General features: G+C 36.5%; 1 protein-coding gene across 5 annotated transcripts in view; it reads left to right on the forward strand.

The window, feature by feature from the left end:
* Window positions 1-16,900, forward strand: part of EFR3A (EFR3 homolog A) — an 80,307-nt gene that overhangs the window by 46,510 nt on the left and 16,897 nt on the right. For all 5 annotated transcript variants that reach the window (XM_066336208.1, XM_066336217.1, XM_066336227.1 and 2 more), the window contains 10 exons: window positions 950-1,028; window positions 2,033-2,168; window positions 3,376-3,540; window positions 5,740-5,854; window positions 7,703-7,754; window positions 10,976-11,148; window positions 11,599-11,674; window positions 14,311-14,472; window positions 16,166-16,297; window positions 16,742-16,809. In XM_066336208.1, coding sequence (XP_066192305.1) covers window positions 950-1,028; window positions 2,033-2,168; window positions 3,376-3,540; window positions 5,740-5,854; window positions 7,703-7,754; window positions 10,976-11,148; window positions 11,599-11,674; window positions 14,311-14,472; window positions 16,166-16,297; window positions 16,742-16,809 — 1,158 coding nt within the window. The remainder of the gene's footprint in view (window positions 1-949; window positions 1,029-2,032; window positions 2,169-3,375; window positions 3,541-5,739; window positions 5,855-7,702; window positions 7,755-10,975; window positions 11,149-11,598; window positions 11,675-14,310; window positions 14,473-16,165; window positions 16,298-16,741; window positions 16,810-16,900) is intronic.

Below are 16,900 nucleotides of genomic sequence, written 5' to 3' on the forward strand. Positions count from 1 at the left end.
CAAGATTCCTGTTTAGGAACACAACTTAAATTCAATTTCTGTTACAAGTTTTTTTGTTGGCTTGGCATGTTTACTTTCATTGGCAAATTTATTTGTGGATTTGTTTTGAATTTTTTAAAACCTAAATCATACTGATTAAAATGCATCTAAAATTACCTTTTCTTCAATCTTCTAGACTGAAAAAACACCATTATTTTTTCCCATGCTTTTTCAGGGACTCAGACCTCTTTTTTGCAAAAATCTGTGTGCCCTATTCATTACTTCCAACATTTCTGCTTAAGCAGAATTCTTCATATTTGCTTGAAACTGATACATTTTTTTCATTTGTGGTTCCTATTCCATTTAAAGAGAAACAGATGCATTTATTATTTGGATTTTGATTTGCTATTTCTTGCAGTAAGTGTTGAAATGCTTTGGAGTGTAAAGGCATATACACATGAAGAGCAGCTCTTTTTTGTTTTCCATATATTTTATTTATGAAACCACCATGAAAGCAAAAATATATCTTAGAGTTTCTATTCTGGATGGAGCATTCAGCCCTAATTATTTTGCAGCTTGTAATTCAAAACAACTTGTTTATCTTCTATAGAGTAGAAATTTTCAAGGTGTTACAACCTTCAGCAGATCTCTTTCATGTAAATCTAATGTCATAGCACTCTGTGTGGAAACAGTATTTTTTTAACTATATATGTTTGATGCAACTACATTCCTTAAATTTCTGAAACAGGAATTTCTGTTCAGCCAAGTGTTTTGTCATCACGTCCTAATCCTAGAAAATAAGTGCTTTTGTGAAGTTCTGAATTTGTCACCTAGTTCCTAAGTCATTGTGTTGAAGTTTTATGTAAGTAAATAATCCCTTTGAGAGGAATTTTGCGGAAATTCTTTAAGATACCATTTATTATATCTGCAGAATGTAATTATTTCATTATGTCTTCATTTTTGCTTACAGGCATTTAGACCATCACAGACTATGGGATCCTAATGAATTTGCTGTTTCCTGCTTTAAAATCATCATGTATTCTATACAGGTAGGATTTTCTCCTCGATTTTTTTTCCTTGCATACATGTTTTAAGCACCTTAAAAAAGTTTTCAATGCTCATCTCACCATGCTAGTGGCAGACAGTAGACGAAGTCAAAGATCTGAGGGAAGGTAGTGGGGTGGTCCTTCTCCAGAGCAAGGAGCAGGGTAACCATGCTGGTGTGACGTTGTGCTTGACAAAGAAATCTCTCAGGTTGGTTTTTTATGTGTGCCAATACAACTGTGCTGCTCTTCCAACCCAAGAAACCAACTTCACATGCAACTGTTGTGTTGAGGATTTTTAATAGTGAACAACCTGTATTGTGGCCTTAAGCTGAAGGAGGGAAGGTAGAGATTGGATATTAGGAAGAAATTTTTACCAGAAGAGTAGTGAAGCTCTGCAACAGGTTGTACAGGGAAGCTGTGGCTGCCCCATCCCTGGAAGTGTTCAAGGCCAGGTTGAACAGGGCTCTGAGCTACCTGGTCTACTGGAAAGTGTCCCTGCCCATGGCAGGGGGCTTGGAACGAGATGGTCTTTAAGGTGCCTCACAATTTAAGCCATTCTATGATTCTGTAATTTTCTGTTGTAAACATCAAGGCATTATTCTTTCATTGCATCAAACACAGATGCCCAGAAGATAAAAGTGTAAAATTTCAGGTTTGTGGGAGAAAGCTGAGTTTTCTCAGCATTTACATCAGTGGTGCTTAATTCTTTGAACTGCAGTTAGCTGAGCGAAGGACCACTTCATGCTTCATCTGTGCTTGTAGATGTTCCTGAATATTTTAAGACCCTATGCTTTTGTACAGTGGGCTGGCAGAATGAACCTGTGTAGCTTCATCTCGCATGACAGTTTTTTGAATCCATATTTAGTCATGAATTGATTGTAATTTTGATAAATTTCTGAATGAAAATGTTGCAGAATGGGAGCATGGTTATGACCATAGCTGAGTGGTATATGAGTTTATTCTTGTTCAAGTCACAGATGAAGACTTTCTGTCTGTTTTTTTAACAGGCACAGTATTCCCATCATGTAATACAAGAAATCCTGGGACACCTTGATGTCCGCAAAAGGGACTCACCACGAGTTCGTGCTGGCATTATTCAGGTTCTTCTGGAAGCAGTTGCAATAGCAGCTAAAGGATCAATAGGTAAATTGTATTAAATTAAAGGCATCAGGGCAAAGGATAAATTTGAAAGGTGGTGCTTATTTTCACTTTGGTTTCAGACTGATTGAAAACATTATGAGAAGGTTTTGTGTGTTATTTTCTTTTTACTTCGTGCTGATTAAACTGATTAAATGCTTGAAATCTTACTTAGTTTACAATTACTCCAAGCATATGTACTTGGTTTTTGACTCTTTATATAGTCCTTTGAATTGAAAAAATTAGTGGAAAAAATTGTGAAAGGCAGGTATTCCTGTTTGGAAAGAAATCATAAAGTCTTAGAGAGCTGTGTGTCACTGCAAAATGTCAAGAGCACTGTCGCTTTGTGATTCAGCTGTGACCTGAGTATTGCAGGAGTAGAATGACCTTTGAGAAATTTTACCTTATTGAGTGGGAAGCAGCTGAAGTAAGGTGAAATATGTCATTTAAAATTAGGATAGTTCCTTGAAATAAGAGTAGCTGTGAAGAGATGTCCAGTCTAGTGCTCTGTTCCTGATGTTCTTTGGTGTCCTGCTGAAATACTGTTTCGCTTCATTAGCTTGACCCTGAACCTGTCCTTCCTCTTTTTATGAGACCCACTTGCATGCACAGACTTGCGAAATCTTTTTCCATATGATCAAAAGGGCTCATTATTTGATCTAATGTATAGAACTGGATTTTAGTAGCAGGTTTTGAAATAATTGAAGTTCAGGGGCAAATACCTGCAGTTTAATCCATTATTGATGCTTAATTTCAGCAACCACTCCTGTTTTGTATATGAAACTTACATGGTGAGTTGACTCTGGGCCCATTTTCATTCACCGTTTCCACAGGACAGGGACAATGTAGAAAGAAGATGAGAAGTTTCATGGATCAAGATAAAGACAGTTTGATGGAAATTGATGGGTGAAGCAAAAGTTTCATGCACAGGGAAAATCACATTACCTCCATCCTGGCCAGACCCAGTAGTGGATCATAATGGATTATGCATATATATCTGATTGTATTTCCTGATTGCAAGTTAATTTCTAAAATATCAAGGTGTAGGTGCACCTCAGAAGTTTATCTCTAGTCATGATACCTCAAACACTATATTTCACTTACTTCTGTTCATCACCCTACTCTCATTACTTGTGAAAATGGATTCAGAAGCCCAGTTCTAATTTTCTTCAGACATCCCCCCTTGACAGATGCTATCACTATTACTTTCCAGGCCCAACAGTTCTGGAGGTTTTTAATACCTTGTTGAAGCACCTGCGCATCAGCGTTGACTTTGAGCTGGGGGACAGACGCAGTTCAGCAGGAAGTGGCACTTTAAGCACGAGCTCCAAGGAGAGTGATGAGAGGATTGTCCAGAATGCAATTATTCAAACAATTGGTAAGTAATACAATTTACACCGGTTCACTTAAAATTCCTCCCCTTTTTGCTCTTCTTCAATGAGATGATATTGGACCAGCTTAAATCATGAATAAATACTACCAAGTGTGGTTTCTCTGATTGTGTTTGTCTCTCATTCTCAGTCGTGCTTTATATGTTTGATTTCTGAAAGGTTTTTCTTTCAAATGTTAACTGAGCTCATAGCCAGGAAGCTTATGAAAATTAAAAATGCTGGTGGACTTAAAATTAATTTTAATTATTTTATTATGAGGCCCCTGAAATGTAGAAATCTCTACCTTTGGTACAGAATTTTGAATAGTGCTTTTCTGAAAATCACTGCAAACAGTTGTATACAGTAATACGTATTTTAGTAGGTACTACTTTAAAATTGATAGAAATGAATGTTAGATATAGTAGCTACAATGACACCTAATGGCCAGTTGTGCTACTATGACTTAACTGAAGTACTTCAATGCACAGCACTGGAAGTGATTTTCTTAACAGTGTCTCTCCCTTTCTCAGATTTTCCTTTTATGATAGTGATGTTATATATTGGGGTGCATTTATGATATGTATTCCTTTTCCTAAAGAACAAGGGGGATGTAGCTTAAATGTTCTTCACTGATCTGTACCTTTGCTTGCCTTGAAGCTTTCTAGAGCAGTAACAAGTATGTAGTAGATTATTTCTCATTACTTCAGTAAAGCTCCCAAGTTAAAGTGTTAAACTCCCACAAAAAAAAAAAAAAAAATCCCAGGAACTCCACAAACCAACCTTTTAAAGTGGAAGCTTCTTTATACTGAAGTTGACATTATACTATTGCACAGTAATAAAATAGAATATCTGGGGTTGTAAGGGATACATAAGGATCATTGAGTCCAACTCTCTCCTCCTCCCAGCTTCACCTAAACCACGTGCCTGGGAGCTTTGTCCAGATACTGCTTGAGCTCTGCCAGCCTTGTGCCGTGATCGCTTCCCTGGGAAACTGATCTAGTTGCCAACCTTCCTTTCAGTGAGAAACCTTTTCCTAATGTCCCATCTGAACTTCCCCTGATGCAATTCTATCCCATTTCCTCACGTCCTGTCACTGGTCATCAGAGATCGATCAGCACCTCCTCTTTCTCTGCTCCCCTTGAAGGTGTCTGATGTTCTTAGATCAAGGCCCTCAAAGCACAGACTTGAGGAGGGGCTGCAGCAGTGCAGTGCAAGCAGGACAGTCATGTCCTCAACCAGCTGGTGATGCTGTGCTTGGTGCACCACAGGGCACAGTTGGCTCTTTTGGCTGCCAGGATACACTTGATTCACACTGGGCTTGCCATTAACCCTTTCTTTGGGGAATGTTTGGAATAACAGTGTTATCTCAATTCTCTGGGTAAGCTGCCAGAGCTGTGCCCACTGCTGTGGCAGTGCTGCTGTCAGAGCAGGGCCCAGCCTGCAGCTATTCCCATTGGAGCTGTGTCTGGGCAGCTGCTTCATTTGTGAGTGCAGGGCTGGGAGAGGACAGGGTCTTCTTGAAGTGGAGACTGTTTCTCCCTGGTTGAGCTGGTGGAGCTGCAGTGCCCTTCCTGCCAACTGATGCTAGCACTCACTAAGAGATACTTTGAAGGCAGTGGAGGTGAGTGTGTGCCTGACATTTCTTCTGGCCCTGCCCAGGGTTCTCTCAGCCGTTGTGGCTCTTTCTGCTGTTGTAAGGTTCCCCTGGTCCAGGAGCCCTCCCTGTACCCTGTGCTGGAGTGCTGCTCTTCCCATGGTGCTGGCGCAGAAGCTGCTCACCTCATCACCCCCCAAGAGCAGTATCAGTAATAAAATACTTGTTTGTCTCTGGGATTTCTGTCTCCTCACTTGTAATATGTATTGGAGATTGAACAGACAAAAGTAACAATACTATGTGCCATGAGAAACACTTCCAATTCCTCACTAGGTAGAAGTTAATAAACTCCAGATATTTAGTTTTTAATTTGCATATTTAGGGGAGAGTAAAATCAGAAGGTTTCAGTATTCAAAGAGAAAAGTGAGTATCATGAAAAAGACTCACTAAAATCCTTCAGAAAAAATAAATATGAGCTTATGCCCTAAAACAAGCCATACATTTATTCTTCATCTATTTTGACCTATTAATATATTCTTTGTATTTTAAAGATTCTGTTATAAAGAGAAGTGCCCTATATCTCTTTTTCTTCTGTGATTTCATTCTATTTTAGGATTTTTTGGAAGCAATCTCCCAGATTACCAAAGATCAGAGATTATGATGTTCATTATGAGCAAAGTACCTGTGTTGGGGACTACTTCAAAATCGCTGGATCCCAGTAACCTTGGGTTTGTATAGCCTACATTTTTAAATTTCAAATTACAAATCTAGATTTTAGAATCCTGATGAATTAAGAAGTGAAAAACATTAAGAAAAATGAAATTGAAACTCTCACTCCTTAGGGACTGTGATAAATACTATGCCAAACTAAGTCAAGCTCAGTGTCAGCAATATGAAATCAACCTACAGATCGTTACGTTACTGATAAAAATTACCTGATTGAAAGGCAGTTTATTTTTCACTAAAACATTCTTTCTCTCTGCATCTGTACAATTTTTTCTGAAACTATGTGCTTTATGGTTGTTAATTCCATAACTTTTTATATGTGAGTTTTGAGAATGAGAGGAATTCAATTATAAATACATTTTTTTCAAATAGTTGCATAATTTGCAAACTATTTTTAAGTTTTGGGGTTTTTTTAAATTCTGTACAAGTTGACTTCAGATTAGGAAACAACTGCAGAAATTCCAGTGAATTTTGGGTTTTCCCTATGTATTTTGAAGCAGGAAAAAGCTATAAGTGGGCCGACTTTAAAAACCCATAATTTCAAAGTCACCCTACACTGAATACTTTTTCCTGTAGCAGGAATAATTTTGTTTAAAAGACTGCATTTCCTCAGTGTGAGGAAGTAACTGAAAAGGCTGCAGCTGTTCTTTCCAGATGTACGTGGACACTTTGCACCACATAAGTGATCCCCTACTAGATTAAATAGGAAGTCATCATCATTCTCCAGCTTCTTGATAGCTTTTTATACAGTATCCTTGCAGCATGGGATGCTATGCCATGGAAGATACAAATCTGTGCCAGACATTTGTCACTCATTTTGAAGGTATTTCAAGAACAAATCCATGTGAAATTCTCTACTTGGTTTAACAGTTGAGGATGGTGGTTTGTTTTTTAACTCTGTAGCTTTCCATTTATGAGATTCTGCGTAAGCACGTGTCTGAGCAGTGTGTGAGTATGATGTGCATATGTCAGTCTGAGCAAAGAAGGCTTTCTGATTGCTGATAAAGTCTTGCATTACTTCGAATTTTGGTTTCAGCTACTCAAAACATTTGACTGATACAAACAGGCAGGATTGTAGCCCATTAAGGTAGAAGTTTCTACTGTTATGTAGAGGCCAACTTTGGTGAAGAGGATTGATCTTCCTTTACACTTCTTAATGGACAAAATGGCTTGTACCTTTTTTACTTTCCTGAAAGAATCTCTTTGAATGGAGCAATTTATTCCAAGTGCACTTTTATTTCCTAAAATCTTGCAAGAATAGTGACTGTATACCTTTAGCTATTTGGCTACTTTTAGTATCTGCAGGAAGGAAATGAATACAGATTAAAAACAGGTCAAGTAGTGTTTCATGTATCTTCCTGTGATATGAAAGCTGAGGAGTCTTTCAGTTTTTCTTACTGATTTTGCCAATAACTTCTTTCCAGTCTCAAAGTTTTGGGGTCTGAATTAGAGAAGAAATGCTCACGTTTTTCAATTTCTTAAAAGGTTCAATTGCATTTTAATACAGAAGAAATTTTCAGTGCTGATACTTGTGAAAATAGCATCAAGCTCGTGATTGTCAAACATTTTATAGCTTTCTGAGGAAAACAAAAAGATTTATATCTGCTTCACATATACAATTCAATTTTTTCTTCAACTGCACGTGCTCCAGTTTTTAAGCCTTTCTGTAAAAGTATCTTTCAAAAACATGTTATTGCAGCTTCGTGGGAGATACTTTCCTTTATCTGTGATCATCCAGCATCCCTTTCAAGACTGCTGTATTCACTTGTCAAAAATGAGAATAACGTCTAGAATAATATTTCAGAGATATGCAAGAAAACCTAATTTGCAATTTTTTTCCCCAATTTTAGAGATTTGGGAACCAGGAGGATTCAAATCATGTTATTGAGATCTTTACTTATGGTAAGCGTACTGCGATCAGCATACTATGTTATAAACACACAGTATTTCACTTTATGTATGTATTTATATGTAAAAGTACAATCTAACAACACTGGATTATGAAAATATATACATGTCCATATTGCATAGACCTGTAATTTTATTGTGTAATATTGTGAGAGCGTTTTTCCAACTTGCATTACAAACAGCACAAGAAATACGCCTCCACCTCTTAGAGCACTTCAGTGAATGTCAGTTATAATTGGATCTGCAGATCCAAAAGAACATCCTAGAGTAGGTTGAGTTCTGCCAACAATACTGGCAACATCAAAGTGAAATCACTTTTATCTCCAAGCCTGGAAAAGTGGTATTTAGTAGAATGGCCAATATTTTTAAAACCATAGGAATGGTTACCTTAGAAACTGTTGTTCTTTCCTTTCTAATGTTTCCCAAGTTTCTTATACGGTGTGATTTAACCTTTTGTCACAAATACATTTTTCAACTGTAAATATTCAAAGAGTATTTATGGAAATAGACGCACGTGGTAGAAATCAGAAAGCGGGTAGTAAAGGAGGTTCTTGCCAGTAGAATCCTGGCCTGTTTTGTTCCAGAAGCTGAGAACTGTTTAGTGACTCAAATAGGGGAATGATTTCACAAACTAAAGCAGAATGTCCTCCTGAAAAATGAGTTTCTGTCCCTGCTTTGACATGAAACTCATGTATGATGTTAGGCAGATAGCTTAAGCCGTTCTTGGCTTGTCCAAAGCTGAAATCTTAGACTCTGGTTTGCAAAAAAGCCAGGCATTCAGAGTTGCAATTTATGAATAGAAAACTTGTTAGGAAGGCCCTCAGGTGGTCACTTTGCACATTGTCTTCATTAAACACAGAATCAGGTATGTCTAAACTGTTACTGACAATATTCACTTCACAAGTATTAAAATTCCATTAAAACAGGTAATAATTGTTCTAATGATTTTGAGTGCTACATAGCCTGTAAGTATGCTTTAAGGGAGTCAGAGTGTACATGTGGAAGGGACTTTGGACACTGAATTTTGGTTTGCATCTCTTAGAATATGGAAGTAAAATCTCATCACACATCTCAATCGCACAAGGGTGTGAAAGTAATTTTTCTGATGCTTAATAAATTAGTCATTGCTAAATATTGTGGAAAAAATCCAGCATTGTACACCATGTATTCCTTACAAAAGAATACTATTTCATAACATAATTAGTCTGTTGTCATGTGTACACAGGCAGACAAGTTAATGCTGTATAGGCAGTTGAAATCTGGCGCTTCATTCAAAGTGTGCACTTAGATTTGCAGTCTTGCTGCTTGTAATATCAGTCATTTTCCATTTTCAGAATGATTGATCAGATATTTCCTGCTGCCTGGTGCTCCTGTCAGCCATGTCTCTGTGAACCCCTCAGTTCAGCTGTGGGCACCATGCTCACTCAGTGTCGTGGTTTAACCCAGAGGCACCAGGGACCACTCACTCACTCTGCCCAGGAGGATGGGGAGAGAACCAATGTTACAATTCTGCTTTCTTTATCTCTGCCAAGGTCAGGAGGAAAGACACAGGAAACGTAGACTTGAGTTCAGACTTGGATGTTTATTATATCTTATCTGTTTACAGTATTTACAGACTTATGAGCCATGAGCTTAACCAGCAAGCTAGAAAAACAAGGTAAAATGGAGTGCTTCTAACTCTTTCCAAGGTTATTTAAGTGATAATTACCCAATACCAATGTGACACCTATATTATTTATACTTTTGACCCAATAATGACCACCCAAGGCGTGCAATGTGGACCTTTTTCACCCAGTTGCAGAAAACTACCTAAACCCATGAAGAAGAAGGAAGAAGAAGGTGAAAGACTATGACAACACCCAAATTCCTCCATCTTAACTCACATGAATTACTATATACTACGATCTTAAATCTAAATTTCTAGCATTCCAACAAACCAGGACAGTACCAGTGAGAAAAGTGGGTTGAAATGAAGCCAGTTTAGTAAGTAAATAAAAGAAACCAAGAAAAACAGAACCCAAGAGATGAGAAAAAGAAGTAATAATAAAATAAAACAAGACACCCACCTAAAAAAACCCAATTGCTCACCACAAGCCAACTGATAGCCAGCCAGTCCTTGAGCAGTGGCAGCCCTCACAAACTGCCTCCTGTTCTGCTGCTGAACATGACACATTTTAGTGTGGGATATCCCTCTGGAGGTGTGTAAGCCCTGCTCAGCAGTAGATAAATCATTGCTGTGTCCCAGCACTGTTTGGTCACAAAGCCACAGAACACTGTAGCACGTGTGCTGCTATCAAGAAAATGGCCTATCCCAGCCAAAACTAGTACGACACAGTTCACATGTAAAAGCTGTAAGGGTGTGGAATATACATAAAGAAGGTACAATTATTATGTAAAATGAAAATACTATTGCATTTAGATGAAAATACTATTGCATTTATTATAATTAAATTTGGAATAATTTTGCTCCCCTCATCCTTGACAGGTTATATATACTTAATAATATATTTTGAGATTGTGATATTATGGTAACCACCATTTTAAGGGATGGTAAATTCTTAGTATTTCTGACTACTGTAGATGTTCAGCTAATTAAAATTTGAATTAGTTGTTAGGTAGAAGGTTTTATTCTTTGTGTACCTGCAGAGTTTGCTTTGATTAAAAGTAATCGAATGAGACTCGTCAGATATAGTATTAATTTTTAAAACAACAGTATGGTACCCAATTTCTGAGAAAGTGGTATTTGCTTACTTCATGTTTTGCAATAAAGTAGTATCCATAGCTCTTTAAACTGTACATATAGGCCCTGATTTCTCATTTTTTATTTCACATGAGCTTACTCTACCATTTGTGAACAGCTCATAGCCTGAAATGGAAAAATCAGTATTGTAATTATCAATCATCATCTATCATCTTCAGTTTATGCCCTGCAACTTTTCATAGGCCATATTAAAAGAAATCATAAATCATGCCTTTATTTTTTGATTCAGGATGTGCTTGAAAAATCCTTTTAACATGAGGGACTTGATTTGAAAATGTGTGCTAAAGTCCTTCCAAATTCATACTGAGGTCAGGAATTTTCAAAATTAATACAATACTTCAGTTTGAATCTACCTTGCAGATGCCAAAGCAAATCCACTTAAAAGTGAGCGTCTGCTACAGTTAATCTTATAATGCAGTAATGACACATTAATTTTATTTCCAATAATGATCAGGTGACTTCAGGATATAAAGGCACAACAATAAGTAATGCACTTCCTGCCCCCTTTCTGGACCCACTGCTGTGTCCTTCACTCATGGAAGACTCTGAGCTGAGGCAGCTGGTCCTGGAAATCCTGCACAACCTCATTGATCGACATGACAACAGAGCCAAGCTGAGAGGGATAAGGTAGTGCTTTTTATTTATTGCCTACTTGAAATTCCAGTTCATTACCTGAATGACAAGCACTGTTGATTTTTAAATGTTTTTGATAATATGAATTATTGATGTACTGTTTTGGTAAAGGCACAGTGCTCAGTATCATTTATTCATGGCAAGTGTTTTACAGGTAAGTCTCAGAGCACAGTACCTTAAAAAAACATTACCAATACCATGGTTTAGCTGTGTAGAAGACAGAGTTTTATTTTTTATTTTATGTAGATAAAAAAATACATGATTGTCATAATTCTCTTTCTGGTTCTCCCTCTTCAACTGAAATTTGAATATCCTTATTAAGCATGGATATAATTAAAATGGGAATTGGGTCAAGATCTGTTTGAATAGTTCCTGTATTCCACATTCTTTTCATTTCCAACTTCTTTTTTTCTTGCTAAAAGAACATATTTCTTTCATTTGTAGAATAATACCAGATGTTTCTGATCTAAAGATAAAACGAGACAAGATTTCAAGGCAAGATGTGAGCTTCATGAAAAAGGTAATAGAATGAAGCATTACTTTTCTATCTAGAAATAACTGAACCAGTAGTTTTGCTTTTCTTCTACAGCTGTGGTTTTGCAACAAGTCACAAAGATCAGTTTGAAATTATTGTAATCCAAGTTACAGTGATTTCAGTGTTGAGGTGCTCTAGCTACTTGATAAATTATTCCATGCAATAAAATTTTAATTTATGTCTTCAGTTAAAACCTTTAAATGCATGAAATTGGAACAGCATATGTCAAAATCATGATTGTGAAAAGATCTCCCTGTTGTTAGATGGCTGTGCAGCATTTTATTTTTGCTCAGTAACAGTTTTTCATTGTATGGCTTTTGTTTTGCTGTACTTTTAGACAATTTTCTGTTCAGAAATCTTTTTATAATTGTAGTACAGGGACTTCTGTCTTATGTTTTAGGTAAAGATGTACAAGAAAGTTAACTTTGTACAAAACAGCCATCCTCTTAAAACATTTTTTTCACAGGACTTTGTACCAGGTATACATATACCTCTGTACCAGGTATACATATATATGACTTCTCAGTTTATATGGTTCTAAAGAAAAATAGATTTTTTTAGATGATACTTTCATGCAGTGAAAGGGCTTACAGTAGACACCTTGGGTTCTATGTGGAAAAATGCATAAAGTTGTTAGTGTGCTCTGTCATTCCTGACTGTGGTTTATCTGTGTTGGTGTGTAAACAAAAACCAGAAAATAGGCCAAAATACTGCATATGTAATAATATGCAAACTAGAGTTGTACAGCATTCAAGTAATATTGCAAGATAATTGTTCTTGTTAAGTTAATCCAGTTAATATTCTTTCCAGTACATGTACAACTGCAATAATACAATATAAAAAATACTCCAACATTGGCAATTATTAGTAATGTATCTTTTAAATAGCAAATTAAATTTCAGTTTATTAATATAATATCTATGATTTAGAGCAGTTTAGATAAGATATATTTTGCTAGATGAAAGTTGTAGCTGTCAAACTACGTATTTGAATTGTTAATATTGATCTGAAAAAAAAGGGCAAAAGAGGAAAAGAGATTCTTCACAGGTCAAGAAAATATCATACAGGCTTCTAAAAAATATATTAACCCTGGGAAATGAAGCAAGTCAATGATTATCTGTGTGATACTCTTTCAGGTGCATATCATAAGTGTAATGGTACTCACCTGGTGTAGATGTGCATGTTAGCAGCCTGTTCCTCCCAGATGCTCTGCATAATCAAAGGAGAGGGATGAAGCATCTCCAGAATTTCATTAATATCTGGACAACCATTTAGGCTTGTTTGATGTTACATGGGGATCCTGAGGCAATTGTATATGGAATAGAACCCAAACATAGGCACAAAACTCTTCATCTCAGACCACTTGCTCAGTTTATATCTATCCTTTTTTGAAGGGAAATATTTAACTTCTTGCATTTTCCAGTCTTCTGGAAAGATACATATTGAGAAAATTCACATACAGATTTATTTTCCTATTTGAGTGCAATTCTTTGTCAGTGGGATAAAAAATTTCATTACTTTTATTTTCCAAATATATTGGGACTTTAAACAGCTAACTTGTATTTTTGTAGTAGCTTCTGTGCTTTGCTAAAAGCTCTGTTTCCCTCTTTTCTAAATACAATATGTATTTGAACAACTCTTTGATTTTAGAAGTAATGAAAAGACCAACAATGTCATCATTATTTTTTAAGTGAGTATGTCCTGTTTGAAAAAGAGAGGTTGAAAATCACTTTTCTTTCTGCTTCTTGAGCTGAATTAATACATCTAGAATTATTCTTTAGATCTTGAAAATTAATTGTGTCAGCTGATACAGGCTTATACCTCCCCCACAGATTAAGAATGCTGGGGTGGTACTGAGCTCTGTCTTCCATACAACACCTGCTGCTTATCCTGTGTTTCTTGTGTTGGCATTCTTCTTTTGTGTTGAGGTAATAGTTTCTTTACAGAGATTTGGTTAGGCACAGTGTTACAAAGAGAAGAAAGTCACTTTTGAAGTAGAAAGTCTTTCATTAGATCACCTGTGCTCTTCACTAGAGCTGCAGCCTCCCTACACATGTGAGTAAATGATCCCTGCTCACCTTCCGAAACACCTTCTAGCAGAATTTTTTCTTGGTTTGCTTTTTGAGGAGAGTTGCTTAATGAACAAATTTGATGTCTTCACAAGGGTAACACTTGGAGCTCATCAGTTACTCAAATGTTCTTGAGAATATTTCAGGATTACTTTTTCGTTTCTCCTTTTAATAAATGGGCAAATTTTTTTTCCCCAATATTTCAACAGGAAATTAATTACAACATCTGATACTGTGCGGTAATCATGTAATTCTCTGTATCATCTTCTCTATCTGTACATTTGTGCATAAAATAGAACAATACAGTGTTTACAAAGAAGCTGTTGTTAGAAACTTGAGGTCTACTTGATTAATCATGTCCTTGTTTGTGTATGTATGTGTACACGTGTATTTTATCCTTTTTATTTTTTTTTAATTCTCTATATCAATTGATCTGACGTTGAAGTTAGCTCTATTTGGAGTAGAGAGTTGGACTAGAAGACCTTCAAATATCCTTTCTAACTTAAATAATTCTATTTTTTATACCCATTTTCCCTTTTATGTCTTTTATAGCATGGTCAGCAGTTGTACAGACACATCTACTTAGGCTGCAAAGAAGAAGACAATGTCCAAAAAAATTTTGAACTCCTGTTTACATCTCTAGCTCTTACCACAATTGAACTGGCCAATGAAGAAGTGGTTATTGACCTCATTCGATTAGCTATTGCCTTGCAGGTATGGGTTGGGTTCATTGACTGACAATTTATATGTGTAATTGGAGAAATTGGGGGGTTTGGAAATTGATCTTCAAACTGGAAATCTCATCATTCTGTCTGAACTTGTTTGGTCACTAAGGAAGTGCACCTTGTATGTACCACTTAAGAATGAGGAAACTTCATCTAATCAGTTTTGTAACAAACTTTCACAGCATGCCTGTTCAGGAAAAACAGCAGATGTGGAAATTTGTTGAAACATGTTTTAGTATCACTGATACTCACTAGCAGATAGACCAGATTGAAACTCCCTGGGGATCTGGGCCCTTTTGAGTTTCCTTGGGACTCAGCCCCATGGTGACTTGATGGAGAGAGAGACAGCTTTGATCCAGTTGTCCGAAAAGCAATTTAATAATACAAAAATCAACAAACAATAAGGCCTCCACTGTATTGGAACAAACTAGAAAAGGCAGTAACAAGGGGCAAAAGGCAGGGTCTAGGCTCTGACAGAGGTACTTATACACCCTGGTGTAGGTGGGGAGTTAAGGTGGGGTCTGAGGGAGGGGTGCAATGGGGGACAACAATTAAGAATATTAAAATTCTTGCACCAAAAATCAACCTATGATAAAACAGAGAACCAAGAACTTTCTAGTAGCAATTTGCATAGAAAGCATGCCAATAAGCTTCTTGCTTGTGGCATTTTGAACAGGGTTTCCCAAGGCATTTTTCCAGGGTTCTCTTCTTCCCCCGGGGAAACTGCCCGCTACACAAAGTGTTCTCTCAACCCCTGATCTTATGTTCTGTATAAAATGTATGCACCTGTCTGCACCCAGGATGAAAAATATATTCTCTATATAATATTCTGTATTCTAATATTATGTATAATTGATTGGTTGGGAATAGCTACTAAACCAGGCTATTTAATCTTACCTTAGAGTAAAATTCTGACAGTGTCTTAGTCTTTATTCCTTAACATTTCCTTAATAGGTTCAAATATTAACTCATACTTGCATACAGTCCTCAGGCAAACTGGATAACTTACTAAGTTTATCTGTGTTTAAATCAAAAATAAAGTAATGCTAACATGTGCCCTTGAAATTTGATGAAATCATGCCCAGTATTCCCAGTTAACTCTGTCATTAACCTTATTCCCAAATATACAGTTGCATTATAAAGCATCTGAAATGCAGTGTGCATCCTTAATTTTAAAATATGTCATTGAACCAAATCCTTACCTGATAGAAATGACATTAGGAGTTTTACTGGAGCAAAAATAATGCAATCTGAATAAACATAGAAGTGTTAATTTGCATTAAATAATTCCCTCTGTTGTGCTGTATCTGATTCACACTGGTGATCTTTATTATCAAACTGCTGTTTCTAATTTTCCTGAGAAAATGCTATGATCAGCGAGTCAGGGCAAGAGACTACCAGTCATTGACCATACTTCCTGTCTGAGAAACAGAATTTTGAGTTAGTAAATTTATTTCTCTTCATAATGGTCTAATCTTTTAAGCTCTGTAACTTCAGATCAATAAAATCCTACTTCAGGAGTGAGCAAAAAGATTAGACTTTTAAGATGAGAGATATCAAATGCTAAGTGATAGCAAATAAACATCATATATCAGGTAGTGTTACCAGTGATAATTTTGAGTTCCATATATTCAGGACAGCCTGCTAACTTTGAAAACATAATGCTACTTTTCATATTTCAGGACATTGCCATCATCAATGAGGATAATCTGCCAATGTTTAATCGTTGTGGTGTCATGGCATTGGTTGCAGCATATCTAAACTTCCTGAGTCAGATGATTGCAGTTCCTGCCTTTTGTCAGCATGTCAGCAAGGTAGTACATGATTAAATAATTCAGGTCATTTAGAACAATACACAGTCTACAGTAAAATCAGTAAATAACTTGTGTCAGGTACTTGCTTGTGGTGTTGATCTCCCATATTTGTGTCTACTGGCATTTTTCTTGATCTTCAGTCTCTCATGGCAATATTTACTGACTCAAAATTATAAGCAAAATAATCTCTCAAGGTATAGCTTTTTTATTTTGCTTATGGCACCATATATAAAGGGCCAGGTCTCCATCTGGTATTGACATGCACAAGACCATGAGAACCAGATTTTTAGTCTAAAGGGGGAGGGCCACAGTCTCCTTCCCTGGTTAAAAAAAAAATCCCAAATGTCTCATTTGTGTTGAGGCGGATGTTAGTGAAAGTTAATGAAGAAAACAACTATGGAACTATTCCATTTGTACTATTTGACTTGGCGTTTTTATTTTCAGGTCATTGAAACCAGAAGTGTGGAAGCAGCTTATTTTCTACCAGAAACAATTTTCAAAGAGAAATGCGAGTAAGTAGATACAAAATGGGAATTAGTGGACAGTGAAATCCAATAATCATTCAAATCATACATCATTGAAAAATGTTTCATATGTAAAAAA

Source organism: Sylvia atricapilla, chromosome 1 (genome assembly GCF_009819655.1).
Source record: "Sylvia atricapilla isolate bSylAtr1 chromosome 1, bSylAtr1.pri, whole genome shotgun sequence".
Lineage (NCBI taxonomy): Eukaryota > Metazoa > Chordata > Aves > Passeriformes > Sylviidae > Sylvia > Sylvia atricapilla.